Source organism: Phoxinus phoxinus, assembly GCF_949152265.1.
Source record: "Phoxinus phoxinus genome assembly, chromosome: 13".
Taxonomy (NCBI): Eukaryota; Metazoa; Chordata; class Actinopteri; order Cypriniformes; family Leuciscidae; genus Phoxinus; species Phoxinus phoxinus.
Genome location: NC_136888.1, coordinates 2,901,299 through 2,915,890, shown reverse-complemented (window position 1 = coordinate 2,915,890; position 14,592 = coordinate 2,901,299). Strand labels below are relative to the sequence as shown.

The following is a 14,592-nucleotide window of genomic DNA, read 5'->3' as shown; positions in this document are numbered from 1 at the left end:
AATTTACATAAACCCCGCCCCCAGAACACGATTTATAGATTATCAAGACAGAATATGCTAATCAATGACTAGAAGATAACTACACATAAGCTACATAAATGCATCAACTAACTATTCAGAAATGTCCTGTTCTTCTACATGTTGTCACTTACATTTACATTACATTACATTTATGCATTTGGCAGACACTTTTATCCAAAGCGACTTACATTGCAAACAAGGTACAGATTTTGTCAGTTCTTGCTTTCCCTGGGAAACGAACCCATGACCTTGGCGTTGCTAGCGCCAACGCTCTACTGTTTGAGCTACAGGAAAGCCCACTTCTTCTTGAGTCTCTCCATCATTGTCTGACTTCAGTTTGAACATAGAAGGCTAAAAGTTTTATACATTTTCTCTCTGTGTGTGTCTGTGTCCGTGTCTGTGTGTGTGTGTGTGAGAGAGAGAGAGAGAGGTAAAAAGACAGTCCTGGCTTGTGATGATGTTTGTTTGTTTGTTTGCCAGTGCTCCAGAAGGCCAGTGTGCGTGAGTCCAGGCTTGTGATGATGTTTGTTTGTTTGTTTGCTTGTTTGCCAGTGGTCCAGAAGGCCAGTGTGAGTGAGTCCAGGCCTGTGATGATGTTTGTTTGTTTGCCAGTGCTCCAGAAGGCCAGTGTGCGTGAGTCCAGGCCTGTGATGATGTGTGTTTGTTTGTTTGTTTGCCAGTGCTCCAGAAGGCCAGTGTGCGTGAGTCCAGGCCTGTGATGATGTGTGTTTGTTTGTTTGTTTGCCAGTGCTCCAGAAGGCCAGTGTGCGTGAGTCCAGGCCTGTGATGATGTGTGTTTGTTTGTTTGTTTGTTTGTTTGTTTGTTTGTTTGCCAGTGCTCCAGAAGGCCAGTGTGAGTGAGTCCAGGCCTGTGATGATGTGTGTTTGTTTGTTTGTTTGTTTGTTTGCCAGTGCTACAGAAGGCCAGTGTGAGTGAGTCCAGGCCTGTGATGATGTGTGTTTGTTTGTTTGTTTGTTTGTTTGCCAGTGCTCCAGAAGGCCAGTGTGCGTGAGTCCAGGCCTGTGATGATGTGTGTTTGTTTGTTTGTTTGTTTGTTTGCCAGTGCTCCAGAAGGCCAGTGTGCGTGAGTCCAGGCTTGTGATGATGTTTGTTTGTTTGTTTGTTTGTTTGCCAGTGCTCCAGAAGGCCAGTGTGCGTGAGTCCAGGCCTGTGATGATGTGTGTTTGTTTGTTTGTTTGTTTGTTTGTTTGCCAGTGCTCCAGAAGGCCAGTGTGAGTGAGTCCAGGCCTGTGATGATGTGTGTTTGTTTGTTTGTTTGTTTGTTTGCCAGTGCTACAGAAGGCCAGTGTGAGTGAGTCCAGGCCTGTGATGATGTGTGTTTGTTTGTTTGTTTGTTTGTTTGCCAGTGCTCCAGAAGGCCAGTGTGAGTGAGTCCAGGCCTGTGATGATGTGTGTTTGTTTGTTTGTTTGTTTGTTTGCCAGTGCTCCAGAAGGCCAGTGTGCGTGAGTCCAGGCTTGTGATGATGTTTGTTTGTTTGTTTGTTTGTTTGCTTGTTTGCCAGTGGTCCAGAAGGCCAGTGTGAGTGAGTCCAGGCCTGTGATGATGTGTGTTTGTTTGTTTGTTTGTTTGTCTGATTGTTTGTTTGTTTGTTTGCCAGTGCTCCAGAAGGCCAGTGTGCGTGAGTCCAGGCCTGTGATGATGTGTGTTTGTTTGTTTGTTTGTTTGTTTGTTTGCCAGTGCTCCAGAAGGCCAGTGTGAGTGAGTCCAGGCCTGTGATGATGTGTGTTTGTTTGTTTGTTTGTTTGTTTGCCAGTGCTACAGAAGGCCAGTGTGAGTGAGTCCAGGCCTGTGATGATGTGTGTTTGTTTGTTTGTTTGTTTGTTTGCCAGTGCTCCAGAAGGCCAGTGTGAGTGAGTCCAGGCCTGTGATGATGTGTGTTTGTTTGTTTGTTTGCCAGTGCTCCAGAAGGCCAGTGTGCGTGAGTCCAGGCCTGTGATGATGTTTGTTTGTTTGTTTGTTTGTTTGCCAGTGCTCCAGAAGGCCAGTGTGAGTGAGTCCAGGCCTGTGATGATGTGTGTTTGTTTGTTTGTTTGCCAGTGCTCCAGAAGGCCAGTGTGAGTGAGTCCAGGCCTGTGATGATGTGTGTTTGTTTGTTTGTTTGTTTGTTTGTTTGCCAGTGCTCCAGAAGGCCAGTGTGAGTGAGTCCAGGCCTGTGATGATGTGTGTTTGTTTGTTTGTTTGTTTGTTTGTTTGTTTGTTTGTTTGCCAGTGCTACAGAAGGCCAGTGTGAGTGAGTCCAGGCCTGTGATGATGTGTGTTTGTTTGTTTGTTTGTTTGTTTGCCAGTGCTCCAGAAGGCCAGTGTGAGTGAGTCCAGGCCTGTGATGATGTTTGTTTGTTTGTTTGTTTGTTTGCCAGTGCTCCAGAAGGCCAGTGTGAGTGAGTCCAGGCCTGTGATGATGTGTGTTTGTTTGTTTGTTTGCCAGTGCTCCAGAAGGCCAGTGTGAGTGAGTCCAGGCCTGTGATGATGTGTGTTTGTTTGTTTGTTTGTTTGTTTGCCAGTGCTCCAGAAGGCCAGTGTGAGTGAGTCCAGGCCTGTGATGATGTGTGTTTGTTTGTTTGTTTGTTTGTTTGCCAGTGCTCAAGTGGCCAGTGTGAGTGAGTCCAGGCCTGTGATGATGTTTGTTTGTTTGTTTGTTTGTTTGTTTGTTTGTTTGTTTGTTTGCCAGTGCTCAAGTGGCCAGTGTGAGTGAGTCCAGGCCTGTGATGATGTTTGTTTGTTTGCCAGTGCTCAAGTGGCCAGTGTGAGTGAGTCCAGGCCTGTGATGATGTTTGTTTGTTTGTTTGTTTGTTTGATTGCCAGTGCTCCAGAAGGCCAGTGTGAGTGAGTCCAGGCCTGTGATGATGTGTGTTTGTTTGTTTGTTTGTTTGTTTGTTTGTTTGTTTGTTTGCCAGTGCTCCAGAAGGCCAGTGTGAGTGAGTCCAGGCCTGTGATGATGTGTGTTTGTTTGTTTGTTTGTTTGTTTGCTTGCCAGTGCTCCAGAAGGCCAGTGTGAGTGAGTCCAGGCTTGTGATGATGTGTGTTTGTTTGTTTGTTTGTTTGCCAGTGCTCCAGAAGGCCAGTGTGAGTGAGTCCAGGCCTGTGATGATGTGTGTTTGTTTGTTTGTTTGTTTGTTTGTTTGTTTGTTTGTTTGTTTGCCAGTGCTCCAGAAGGCCAGTGTGAGTGAGTCCAGGCCTGTGATGATGTGTGTTTGTTTGTTTGTTTGTTTGTTTGCTTGCCAGTGCTCCAGAAGGCCAGTGTGAGTGAGTCCAGGCCTGTGATGATGTGTGTTTGTTTATTTGTTTGTTTGTTTGCCAGTGCTCCAGAAGGCCAGTGTGAGTGAGTCCAGGCCTGTGATGATGTTTGTTTGTTTGTTTGTTTGACAGTGCTCCAGAAGGCCAGTGTGAGTGAGTCCAGGCCTGTGATGATGTTTGTTTGTTTGTTTGCCAGTGCTTCAGAAGGCCAGTGTGAGTGAGTCCAGGCCTGTGATGATGTTTGTTTGTTTGTTTGTTTGTTTGACAGTGCTCCAGAAGGCCAGTGTGAGTGAGTCCAGGCCTGTGATGATGTTTGTTTGTTTGTTTGTTTGTTTGACAGTGCTCCAGAAGGCCAGTGTGAGTGAGTCCAGGCCTGTGATGATGTTTGTTTGTTTGTTTGCCAGTGCTTCAGAAGGCCAGTGTGAGTGAGTCCAGGCCTGTGATGATGTTTGTTTGTTTGTTTGTTTGTTTGTTTGACAGTGCTCCAGAAGGCCAGTGTGAGTGAGTCCAGGCCTGTGTCTGCTGGTGTGCTGAAGGAGAAGCACTCGCTGTCACAGGCTCAGTGTAACCAGCAGGCCATCGTATCAGCTCTGCGGAAACTAGTGGAGAAGCAGGCGGCCCGCCAGTACAGCTCGTCCAGCCACATCAGCCTCCTCACACAACACGTGAGTTATTATGAGCTACACAACACCTGAGTTATTATGAGCTACACAACACGTGAGTTATTATGAGCTACACAACACGCGAGTTATGAGCTACAAAACACACGAGTTATGAGCTACACAACACGCGAGTTATGAGCTACACAACACGTGAGTTATTATGAGCTACACAACACGCGAGTTATGAGCTACACAACACGCGAGTTATGAGCTACACAACACGCGAGTTATGAGCTACACAACACCTGAGTTATTATGAGCTACACAACACGTGAGTTATTATGAGCTACACAACACGTGAGTTATTATGAGCTACACAACACGTGAGTTATGAGCTACACAACACGTGATTTATTATGAGCTACACAACACCTGAGTTATTATGAGCTGCGCAACACGCGAGTTATGAGCTACACAACACGTGAGTTATGAGCTACACAACACGCGAGTTATGAGCTACACAACACCTGAGTTATTATGAGCTACACAACACGTGAGTTATTATGAGCTACACAACACGTGAGTTATGAGCTACACAACACGTGAGTTATTATGAGCTACACAACACGTGAGTTATTATGAGCTACACAACACCTGAGTTATTATGAGCTACACAACACGTGAGTTATGAGCTACACAACACGTGAGTTATTATGAGCTACACAACACCTGAGTTATTACCCGAGTTATGCGCTACACAACACGCGAGTTATGAGCTGCGAAACACGTAAGTTATGAGCTGCGCAACACGCGAGTTATGAGCTACGCAACACGCGAGTTATGAGCTACGCAACACGCGAGTCATGAGCTACGCAACACGCGAGTCCTGAGCGACGCGACACGCGAGACCTGAAATAAACATAAACAATGCGGCATATATGCGGCAGAAATTTCGCAAATGACAACAGTCATGCTCAGTAATCAAGATGTCAATTTTGAGTAAAATAATTGTGATATATTATTATGAGCTACACAACACGTGAGTTATTATGAGCTACACAACACCTGAGTTATTATGAGCTACACAACACGTGAGTTATTATGAGCTACACAACACGCGAGTTATTATGCGCTACACAACACGCGAGTTATGAGCTGCGAAACACGTAAGTTATGAGCTACGCAACACTCGAGTTATGAGCTACGCAACACGCGAGTTATGAGCTACGCAACACGCGAGTCATGAGCTACGCGACACGCGAGTCATGAGCTACGCAACACGCGAGTCATGAGCTACACAACACGTGAGTTATGAGCTACACAACACGTGATTTATTATGAGCTACACAACACGCGAGTTATTATGCGCTACACAACACGCGAGTTATGAGCTGCGAAACACGTAAGTTATGAGCTGCGCAACACGCGAGTTATGCGCTACACAACACGCGAGTTATGAGCTGCGAAACACGTAAGTTATGAGCTGCGCAACACGCGAGTTATGAGCTACGCAACACGCGAGTCATGAGCTACACAACACGCGAGTTATGAGCTACGCAACACTCGAGTTATGAGCTACGCAACACTCGAGTTATGAGCTACGCAACACGCGAGTTATGAGCTACGCAACACGCGAGTCATGAGCTACGCGACACGCGAGTCATGAGCTACGCAACACGCGAGTCATGAGCTACACAACACGTGAGTTATGAGCTACACAACACGTGATTTATTATGAGCTACACAACACGCGAGTTATGAGCTACGCAACACTCGAGTTATGAGCTACGCAACACGCGAGTTATGAGCTACGCAACACGCGAGTCATGAGCTACGCGACACGCGAGTCATGAGCTACGCAACACGCGAGTCATGAGCTACACAACACGTGAGTTATGAGCTACACAACACGTGATTTATTATGAGCTACACAACACGTGAGTTATGAGCTACACAACACGCGAGTTATTATGCGCTACACAACACGCGAGTTATGAGCTGCGAAACACGTAAGTTATGAGCTGCGCAACACGCGAGTTATGCGCTACACAACACGCGAGTTATGAGCTGCGAAACACGTAAGTTATGAGCTGCGCAACACGCGAGTTATGAGCTACGCAACACGCGAGTTATGAGCTACGCAACACGCGAGTCATGAGCTACGCAACACGCGAGTCCTGAGCGACGCGACACGCGAGACCTGAAATAAACATAAACAATGCGGCATATATGCGGCAGAAATTTCGCAAATGACAACAGTCATGCTCAGTAATCAAGATGTCAATTTTGAGTAAAATAATTGTGATATATTATTATAACTAAAATAAGTTTTTTAAGTTTTCATTGACTAATTCTAGAGTAAAATTCCCAGACTTTTACCCTTCGGTCTCACAGACAAGGCTTACGTCTAATCCCAGACTATAATGCACGTTTGATTGGTTTTTAACTGAAAGCATATCTTAAAATATGTCGTGTCCTTGTTTTGTCTCTAGATTCACACCAGTAGTGTTTCTAAGGCACATGTATAAAAGCTGCTTACATGTCCTAATTGAACTAATCTAATCTAAACCCTGTCTGTGAAACCAGGCCTTAGTCAACTAAAACTGGACTAAACTAAAAAACAGGATCTGTGATCAGGATTCAGTCACTGAAACGAATGCCTCTGATTGGCCGTTGCATCGATAAGCCCGACAGAAATGTGTGTGAGTGTTTATAATGCTTGGCGTTTGTCGGGCTGTAGGATCTGGAGTGTGTCTGAGTAAAGCTGGCGGATCCACACACACAGTGTGTTTATCAGGAGCATTATAGAGGAAGCAGCTCTGTGTGTGTGTGTGTGTGTGTGTGGTCTCATTATCAGATGCTCCACAGAGGCGCTTTCTCTTGATATTTAATAGCAGGCAGTTTTCCCTCCAACTAATTGATTCTTATAAATAAGAGAATGCTACACACTGGCACGAGTGCAGGAGTGAGATCAGTTTGTCTGTCGAACACCTGAAGCGTTTCTCCGGAGACCACACAGATTCCCTGACGCTGATGTTACTGAACACCGTTACTCTAGAAGCTGTTTACTTTAGTTCATGTCATGCTGGAGACTATCCTCCCCGCTCTAATGCTTAAAGGGCTGGTTGAATGTGATTTCACTTTTCTAGCTTTAGTTAGTGTGTAATGTTGCTGTTTGATCATAAACAACATCTGCAAAGTTACAACACTCAAAGTTCAAAGTAAAGGAAGATATTTGCTTTTAAAGAAATCGTTTTTTAAAGGTGCCATGTGTAAAAATTGAGGTAAAAATATCCAAAAAATGAGCTACACGCATCAAAAGAATGAGAAGAAATAAGGGCAATGATGTCATTAAAAAAATGTAAAGTTATAGTGCTGCAGAGATATCAACCTTAATTAGCATTAGCATTACTAGCCACGGCCCGACAGGTGTCGTAATACCAGTTTCGGCCATGGGAGGCGGTATGCGGGGCACATAACTACCAGCCAACCTGCAATACACGAATAACTCGCACGGCTTGTGGGCGTACTTGAACCTGATGTCTATCCAAGGGGGTAATCCATCCGCCGGAAACTGAAGCCTCCGCGGGCGCCGCCATTGTAGCAGAACTTCACCTGCTGTTAGCATTCCATTGACTCCCATTCATTTTTGCGTCACTTTGACAGCGAATAACTTTACATCTGAGGCGTCCAAAGACTCCATTTGTCAATTATTTATTTCTAAAGAAACTCGACAATGTATAAAAGGCTCCATTACCTTGTACCTTACGTTATGGCCCCGTAGAAGCCGTTTTTGTAAAAATAGGCTAACGATTGCGTCATAACCACTCGACTCTCTGTCGCACTGTAGAGAAATTACCGTATAGACCGGCAGAGAAGCTCGCAGGCAATCGGGGGAACGTGGAGGCATTAAGTCCGATAAAGTGAAGGGAGTAGCCCACAGAGAGTGATAAAGTTGATCTTACTGCTAGCTCATGGACAGCTAATGCTCACGCTCTCCGTCTCTGCGAGATTCGGAAGGGAATGATTCAGATTTCTCTCCGCACAGCTACTAGAAGACTAACAGCTGTCAGACACGTTGCTCACGTGTTCAAGCTCAGTTTGAGCCTGCGCAGTTCGCCTGGCGATCAGGAAGTGAGTGCTTCAAATGGGCTTCACTTTTCTCCGTTGAAGTCTATGGGGTCGCTGTGTCCATCTTATATACTGTCTATGTGTCTATCGTGTGGAAAGTACAGCCCACTACTTCATTTCAATTCAGGGAATGAGAGCGGAAGGATGGCTGAAGCCTTTGGCAAGAGACCCCTACAACCACCGCGCTCTGAAGCACAAATCAGATCAGATAAGAAAAGGACCGCTCGTCGCGGTCCGGGCTCGAAAGCGCGGGGGACGGCGAGCGAACTGCAGCGCATAGCCCTGTTTTACAACGTTCAGCACCCATTCTGACACGCCCGGGATCGCTCCCCATGCTTTCGCACGCATATCTAGGGGCAGAATGGTCTCCGTGTTCTGACCGCCGCACTGCGCGGGTTCGAGAAACTGAAACGGAGGTATCAACACGGCGCGCGCGCCCTCGTTGTCTGAAGAGTGCTGCTCGCTGACGACAGCAGCCGGCTGTTTCACATTCAATGACTCGGTCGCTAAGGACGGAGAACAATTTGTGGCGCGAACAGGTCATGTGTAGCCTACTGCATCTTTCAACAGTGTTCGTGTTTTTTTTACTATAGTAGAGATGATCGGTTCACGTGCGCTGTCTGATGTTTACTGCATCACTCGACATGGAGAGGTTGGGTAAAGTAATAATTACAAGAGCTTCACGGTTATCAGATACAAGCATTCAACGGCCCTGTAGTATATACATATATAAATATAGGTTATTTGTGTTTGCGCACGTGATATCAGGAAGCAATGTAATAACGTTACCTGTAATACACACATGATGGCGATGCGCAAATCGTGTGTGTGTGTGTCACAAATCGTTATTGTTTCTTCAACTTATTAAAATATCTTACTTTACTGCAACTATCTGTTTCTGCTTCTTTATCATATTTATAGTGTGTGATTTATAAAATACCATATCCTACATCACATATTTTGATATGTGAGGTATACTGCCCCCATCTGGTATGGAATGTGGAGTATGACTTGATTTTTTTGCCAGACAATTACACATGGCACCTTTAAGGACTACAACAAAGGGCTGGTAGGAACTACACGACATTAGTGACCAGTGTTGTGTGTAACGCGTTACAAAGTAACGTAACTACTTTTTCGTGTAAAAAGTAGTGTAACACGCTACTACTGAAAATTTGGTAACGAAACGTAGTTATTTTTTCAGTTACACTGTCTTCTCAGCTGTGCGCTTGCAATAGTCACAAGCTCCACACGGTACGTGACAGAGACTAACAGCAGAGGAGTCCATTCTGTGAATTACACTGCGCAAACCAAATGTAATACTACCCACCGGATGAAGAAGGGTTGGCATTTAAAACACCAAATATTAAGGATTGGCATATCAAGCTAAATATTATTCAATGATTGTTCGAAAATCCTACCACTTCCCCACATGCTCACCAGTAAGACGGCGTTCGCTCAAATCCCGCTCCGATATACCATGTCTCTGTTCTGTAGTCTAATAGGCCTACGTGTTGTAGCCTAGTCATTAAAGAAAACGATGTAGTTTAATATTTATGTTTAAATAAAATATATTTTTTAATTTAATCTATGTTGATTATATGAAAAGTGAAAAGCATGAGTAAGATGATCATAAGATACGCAATCGGGAGACCAATGGAGTGGGCAGAAATTATTTTGACCACTCCATTAAATGTATTTTTGTAGAAAGCCTTTCTTTAAAGTGAATTTCGTTTTGTATTAATTGTATCTTAATTTTAATCAATGTTTCATCAACCACTTGCCTGGATTTAATAAATAAGAAGTACATATAGCAGGCAATATAATCTGGACTTCTCAGGAGCTCCGCGCCGGCGCGTGAACTGGAGCTCGTCTCATAAATGAACCCAAACTCAGCGTATAAGCTTTGCCTCAAATACCTGAGAGATATATAGCAAGCTTGAAATGTGTAGTTTTAAACAAAACTTCAAAAGGAAAGAAAACACTCTCTGCTCATGTAATCCGTATGAAGTGTGCATTTCTCTCTGGCGCGTTCACTACTGCAAAGATCGCGAGTCAGCGTCAACTTCAGCCGACACCGACAGAAAACACTTGTTTATGTAAGGGTTAATGCCCGACGAGGTGTCCATTGTCAGGTTTTAATGGACGACGGCGAGGTGTGAACCGGCTGACGCGCAGCGGAGGACGGTTTCCTCTGCCGAAGTCCATTAAAACCTGACAATGGACACCTCGAAGGGCATTAACCCGCTTATACCATGGTCACTTGCCAAATAACACATTTTTAAAACATTAGTTTATATTTTAATTAGTTTTACAATCGAAATCTAAAGTTACAAGTTACAAACAATAACTTGGTTTCCTTGGTTACGCCTGACAGTTTATTTAGGTGTCCTCTATCACTTTTTAACGGACACCCTGCAGCCAATCAGAATCGAGTATTCACCCAGACCATGGTATAATAATAAACAATTAAAATATCTCCTTGCTATATTTGACATATTCATAATCATTACTTTTGCCGGTTCTTTGTGATATTTTTCATGAACGCGTCACCACCGCTCAATAATTAATATTGTTCTTTGGTGTTCACTTAATACAGGTTTTTCAAATGTTATTTATATAAAAATATATATTTTTTCCATCTCAAAATCTTTCTTTTTTTTCTAGTATTTTTTTTCTTCTAGTTTATCAATAGTATGTAGGCCTACACATTTAGGAACAGATATTGGGTTCTGCCCAAACTCAAGCAACATAAAAGTAACGAGTAACGTAAAAAGTTACTTTCCAAAAGGGGGTAACTAAGTAAAGTAACGGATTACTTTTCTAAGAAGTAACGAGTAACGAGCAAACACTACTTTTTAAAAGTAACTTCCCCAACACTGTTAGTGACATCACCAACCCTAAAATTTACATAAACCCGTGCCCTGAACACGATTTATAGATTATCAAGACAGAATATGCTAATCAATGACTAGAAGATAACTACACATAATCTGCATAAATTCATCAACTTAACCATTCAGAAATGTCCTGTTCTTCTACATGTTGTCACTTCTTCTTGAGTCTCTCCATCATTGTCTGACTCCGGTTTAAACATAAAAGGCTAAAAGTTTTTAAAATTTTCACTGCATGTGTGTGTGTGTGAGGTAAAAGGACACAAGCTGTTGTAGCTCCGCCCCCTGTGCCGGGAGCAGCAGCTCATTTGCATTTAAAGGGACAGACACAAAAGCGGTGCGTTTTTGCTCACCCTCAAAAAGTGACAACTTTAACATGCTGTATAAAAATATCTGTGGGGTATTTTGAGCTAAAACTTCACACACACACTCTGGAGACATCAGATACTTATTTTACATCTTGTGTAAAGGGCATTATACCACCTTTAATAGCTTAAACAGATACATCAGACAACTGAAATTGTGCTTTCTGGCAGAATCGAAAGTCTGGAACTACATAGAAATAGATTATGTTTAAAGATTAAAAACAGAGTATGTGTAACAACCTCCCATTTAAATAAATAAAAAAGATTCCCATTCACTGACTATGGTGAGATTGTTTTGCATTTGAAATTTTAAAGGCAGCGGAACATTCTGTTAATGTGCAATAACATCTCCTGGTTTAGATGTAACTTTATGGGAATAATTTAATGGACCGTCAGAAGTGGTTGGCATTTTCAACCTTGCATTCTTTGCCTTGGAAATCTGGCTTTACCGGCAGGCGTTTTAAACACCTCATTCAAATAATGACTGCTCTAATGAGTGAAAATATAGCAATTGAAGCCTTATGAGTCTGCTTTTTATTGTTAAGAGCGGATTTAAAGCAGGTTGGAAATCGCATTATTCTTAACCTTACTTAATAATCAATACTTTCAATTGGAGTGTATGAACGTCTCGGGTTGTTTCTGCCAGTCGTCCACATGTAGCCTTTCATAAAGAGCCTTTCAGCCTCAGCGCGGGTCATTTGCACACACCATCATCATAACCCAGCATAACATTTGTGTTCACCTCGCACCATTTACAGTAGCTCCAAATATAGATTGAGTTCAACACTGCAATATTCACACAGCACAGAAGACAGGGCTTTAGCCAGAGTGAAATAATTCACTCATCAGCAAAACTAATCATTATTAATGGAAAAACATCACAGTTTACACAGAACATCAGAACAGAGTGTGTGTGAAGTTTTAGCTCAAAATACCCCACAGATATTCTTATATAGCATGTTAAAGTTGTCACTTTTTGAGGGTGAGCAAAAACACACCGTCACAGGGGGCGGAGCTACAAGAGCGCGCGTGTGTTTGTGTGTGTGTGTGTGTGTGTGTGTGGGCCTGAAAATTAAAAAAAATCAGTCAGACAATGATGTAGAGACTCAAGAAGAAGTGACAACATGTAGAAGAACAGGACATTTCTGAATGGTTAGTTGATGAATTTATGTAGCTTATGTGTAGTTATCTTCTAGTCATTGATTAGCATATATCATGATAATCTATAAATCGTGTTCAGGGGGCGGGGTTTATGTAAATTTTAGGGTTGGTGATGTCACTAACCCGGGAGGAATGTCGTGTAGTTCCTACCAGCCATTTGTTGTAGTCCTTAAAAATATATACATACTTCAAACATATATGGACCTCTTGCTAGGGGTGAAGAGGCCAAGAGAGAAACACAGGGTGCTTTCCAAATATGACTTAAGGCGAGACACGGCAGGCAAAAATATAGTTGTTGTTTTTTTTATTGGTCAATTTTGAGATTTTGGGCTATTTGTCTTCAATAACATGTCTTCTTTCTGACCTGTGGTGAAAAAAGTCCAAAATACACATTTAGGTCTTTATTTTACTACACTTTGTCAATTTGCGTCTGTAGATTTCTCATAAATTCAACAAAAGCTGTCGTTATAAATCATCCAAATATGGTAAATTCCTTTTTATCAGCAACCAATCGTGAAAGTACAATGGGCATTTAACTCTAAAAGCGAAATCTCATTGGCTGATGTCAATTTCTGACACCGTGATTGGTTCAGATGCATCACGTGACGCGCTCTGACATTCAGATGTGTGTGTTTCTGACTGTTTTTCTGCTCAGTTAAAGGCCATAAATGCTGTGTTTATAAGTTTTGATGTGATTTAGGTGGTTTGTACTGTTGTTGCTAATGATTTGATAAGATATTGTGTCTGTAAATAGGTGTTTCCACTAAAAAGAAGTATGATTTTTTTTAAAATGTTTTACAAATCTTTAAATGCCGTTTTCTCAAAATGAGTTTTTTGTCATTCTCCAGTAGAAACATCTCAGTCTATGTAGCACCGATGTACACCAAACTCTCCAGTTATACACTTAGCAGTATTCTGAAGATATGTTCAGAGGGATTTGGTAATAAATCATTCCTGGCCTGATTTATGTAATTTTATTTAAAAAAAATATCGCGAAAATTGATTTTCATGGACAGTATATTTTGATTTCCTAGGTATGAAAGCATATATCCTGAAATCCCTCTGAATTTTTTTTTTAAATCTTGTGTGTAATCAAAATGAAAAAAAGTATTTTGCACCTGGCTTTATCATATGTTCAGATCTATCTACCGAAAATATATGCAAAATCGTGCATATTTAATGACTAATTTGCATAATTAAACATACAAATTTCATTTTATATACTTGTGTAAGTAATCAATTGAGGAAGTTTCATGGTGATATCTATTATTTAAAATGTTACCCTATTCACCTGTAGTGTCTCGCCTTAAATAAGGCTGAACGATTCGAGAAAAAAACTAATTGTGATTTGTCCGATAATATTGTCCGTCGATCTTAGTAGACGGTTTAACTACAGAAGAGTCAAGTTTTAAATAGGAAAAATATTGAAACTCGTTGGTCATTTTGAAAGAAATGCTACTGGACCCATCAGAATCAATGATCTATGCTAAGCTATGCTAAAAGTGGTACCGTCAGACCCGGATTTCGGCTGAATGGATTCGAAAACGGTAAAACTCAACTGTTTAACTCTGGGGGAGTTTTAAAATTAGCCTATTTCCAAAAAAAGATTTGATCTGATTGGTTACAAGGTAGTTTGTGGCGTCAGAAAAAGTTTTAAGCAGAAAATACTCAGCAATGCCGTCCACTTATGAACTTACACATGGTTTGTCTTAAAGCAGATTAAAAACACCACATAGACACATAAACAACATTAAAAACTGGATTTTCACCACTGGGGGACTTTAATTGTCCTTTCTCCTAAGAAACCGAGGTTGTTTTTTTTTGCCTTTATTGTTGGAATGTATGCATTGCGATACAAAACAAAAAACTACAAGCTCAGTCATTTTCGATATTGCAGATGCATTAATATGAATGAAATACTGTGCAATCAGTCTCCATCCTCATCTTTACTACTGTAGTAAGAAAGGTCAACTTGTACAAATAATGTGCTGTTTAGCATTGAGAGTTTGATATCTGTTGACAGGACTGCAGATCATAAGCTAAAATCTGGCTTTTTTCAAGATAAACTCCTTCAGTGAGGTCCTAAACACCTGCCTCTGAAGAATGCTGGACGTGTCCCGCTCGCCCGGCCTGACGCTTAAACAAACAGATGAGTGCAGAA

The 14,592-nt window shown here is 42.2% G+C and overlaps 1 protein-coding gene across 3 annotated transcripts in view; it reads left to right on the top strand.

Moving 5' to 3' along the window:
* ttll5 (tubulin tyrosine ligase-like family, member 5) overlaps positions 1–14,592 on the top strand; it is a 169,311-nt gene that overhangs the window by 80,515 nt on the left and 74,204 nt on the right. For all 3 annotated transcript variants that reach the window (XR_013800000.1, XM_079633051.1, XM_079633052.1), the window contains one exon: positions 3,759–3,943. Coding sequence is in view for 2 of the 3 variants with exons in the window: in XM_079633051.1 (XP_079489177.1) it covers positions 3,759–3,943 (185 nt within the window). In the remaining variant the exon portion in view is untranslated. The remainder of the gene's footprint in view (positions 1–3,758; positions 3,944–14,592) is intronic.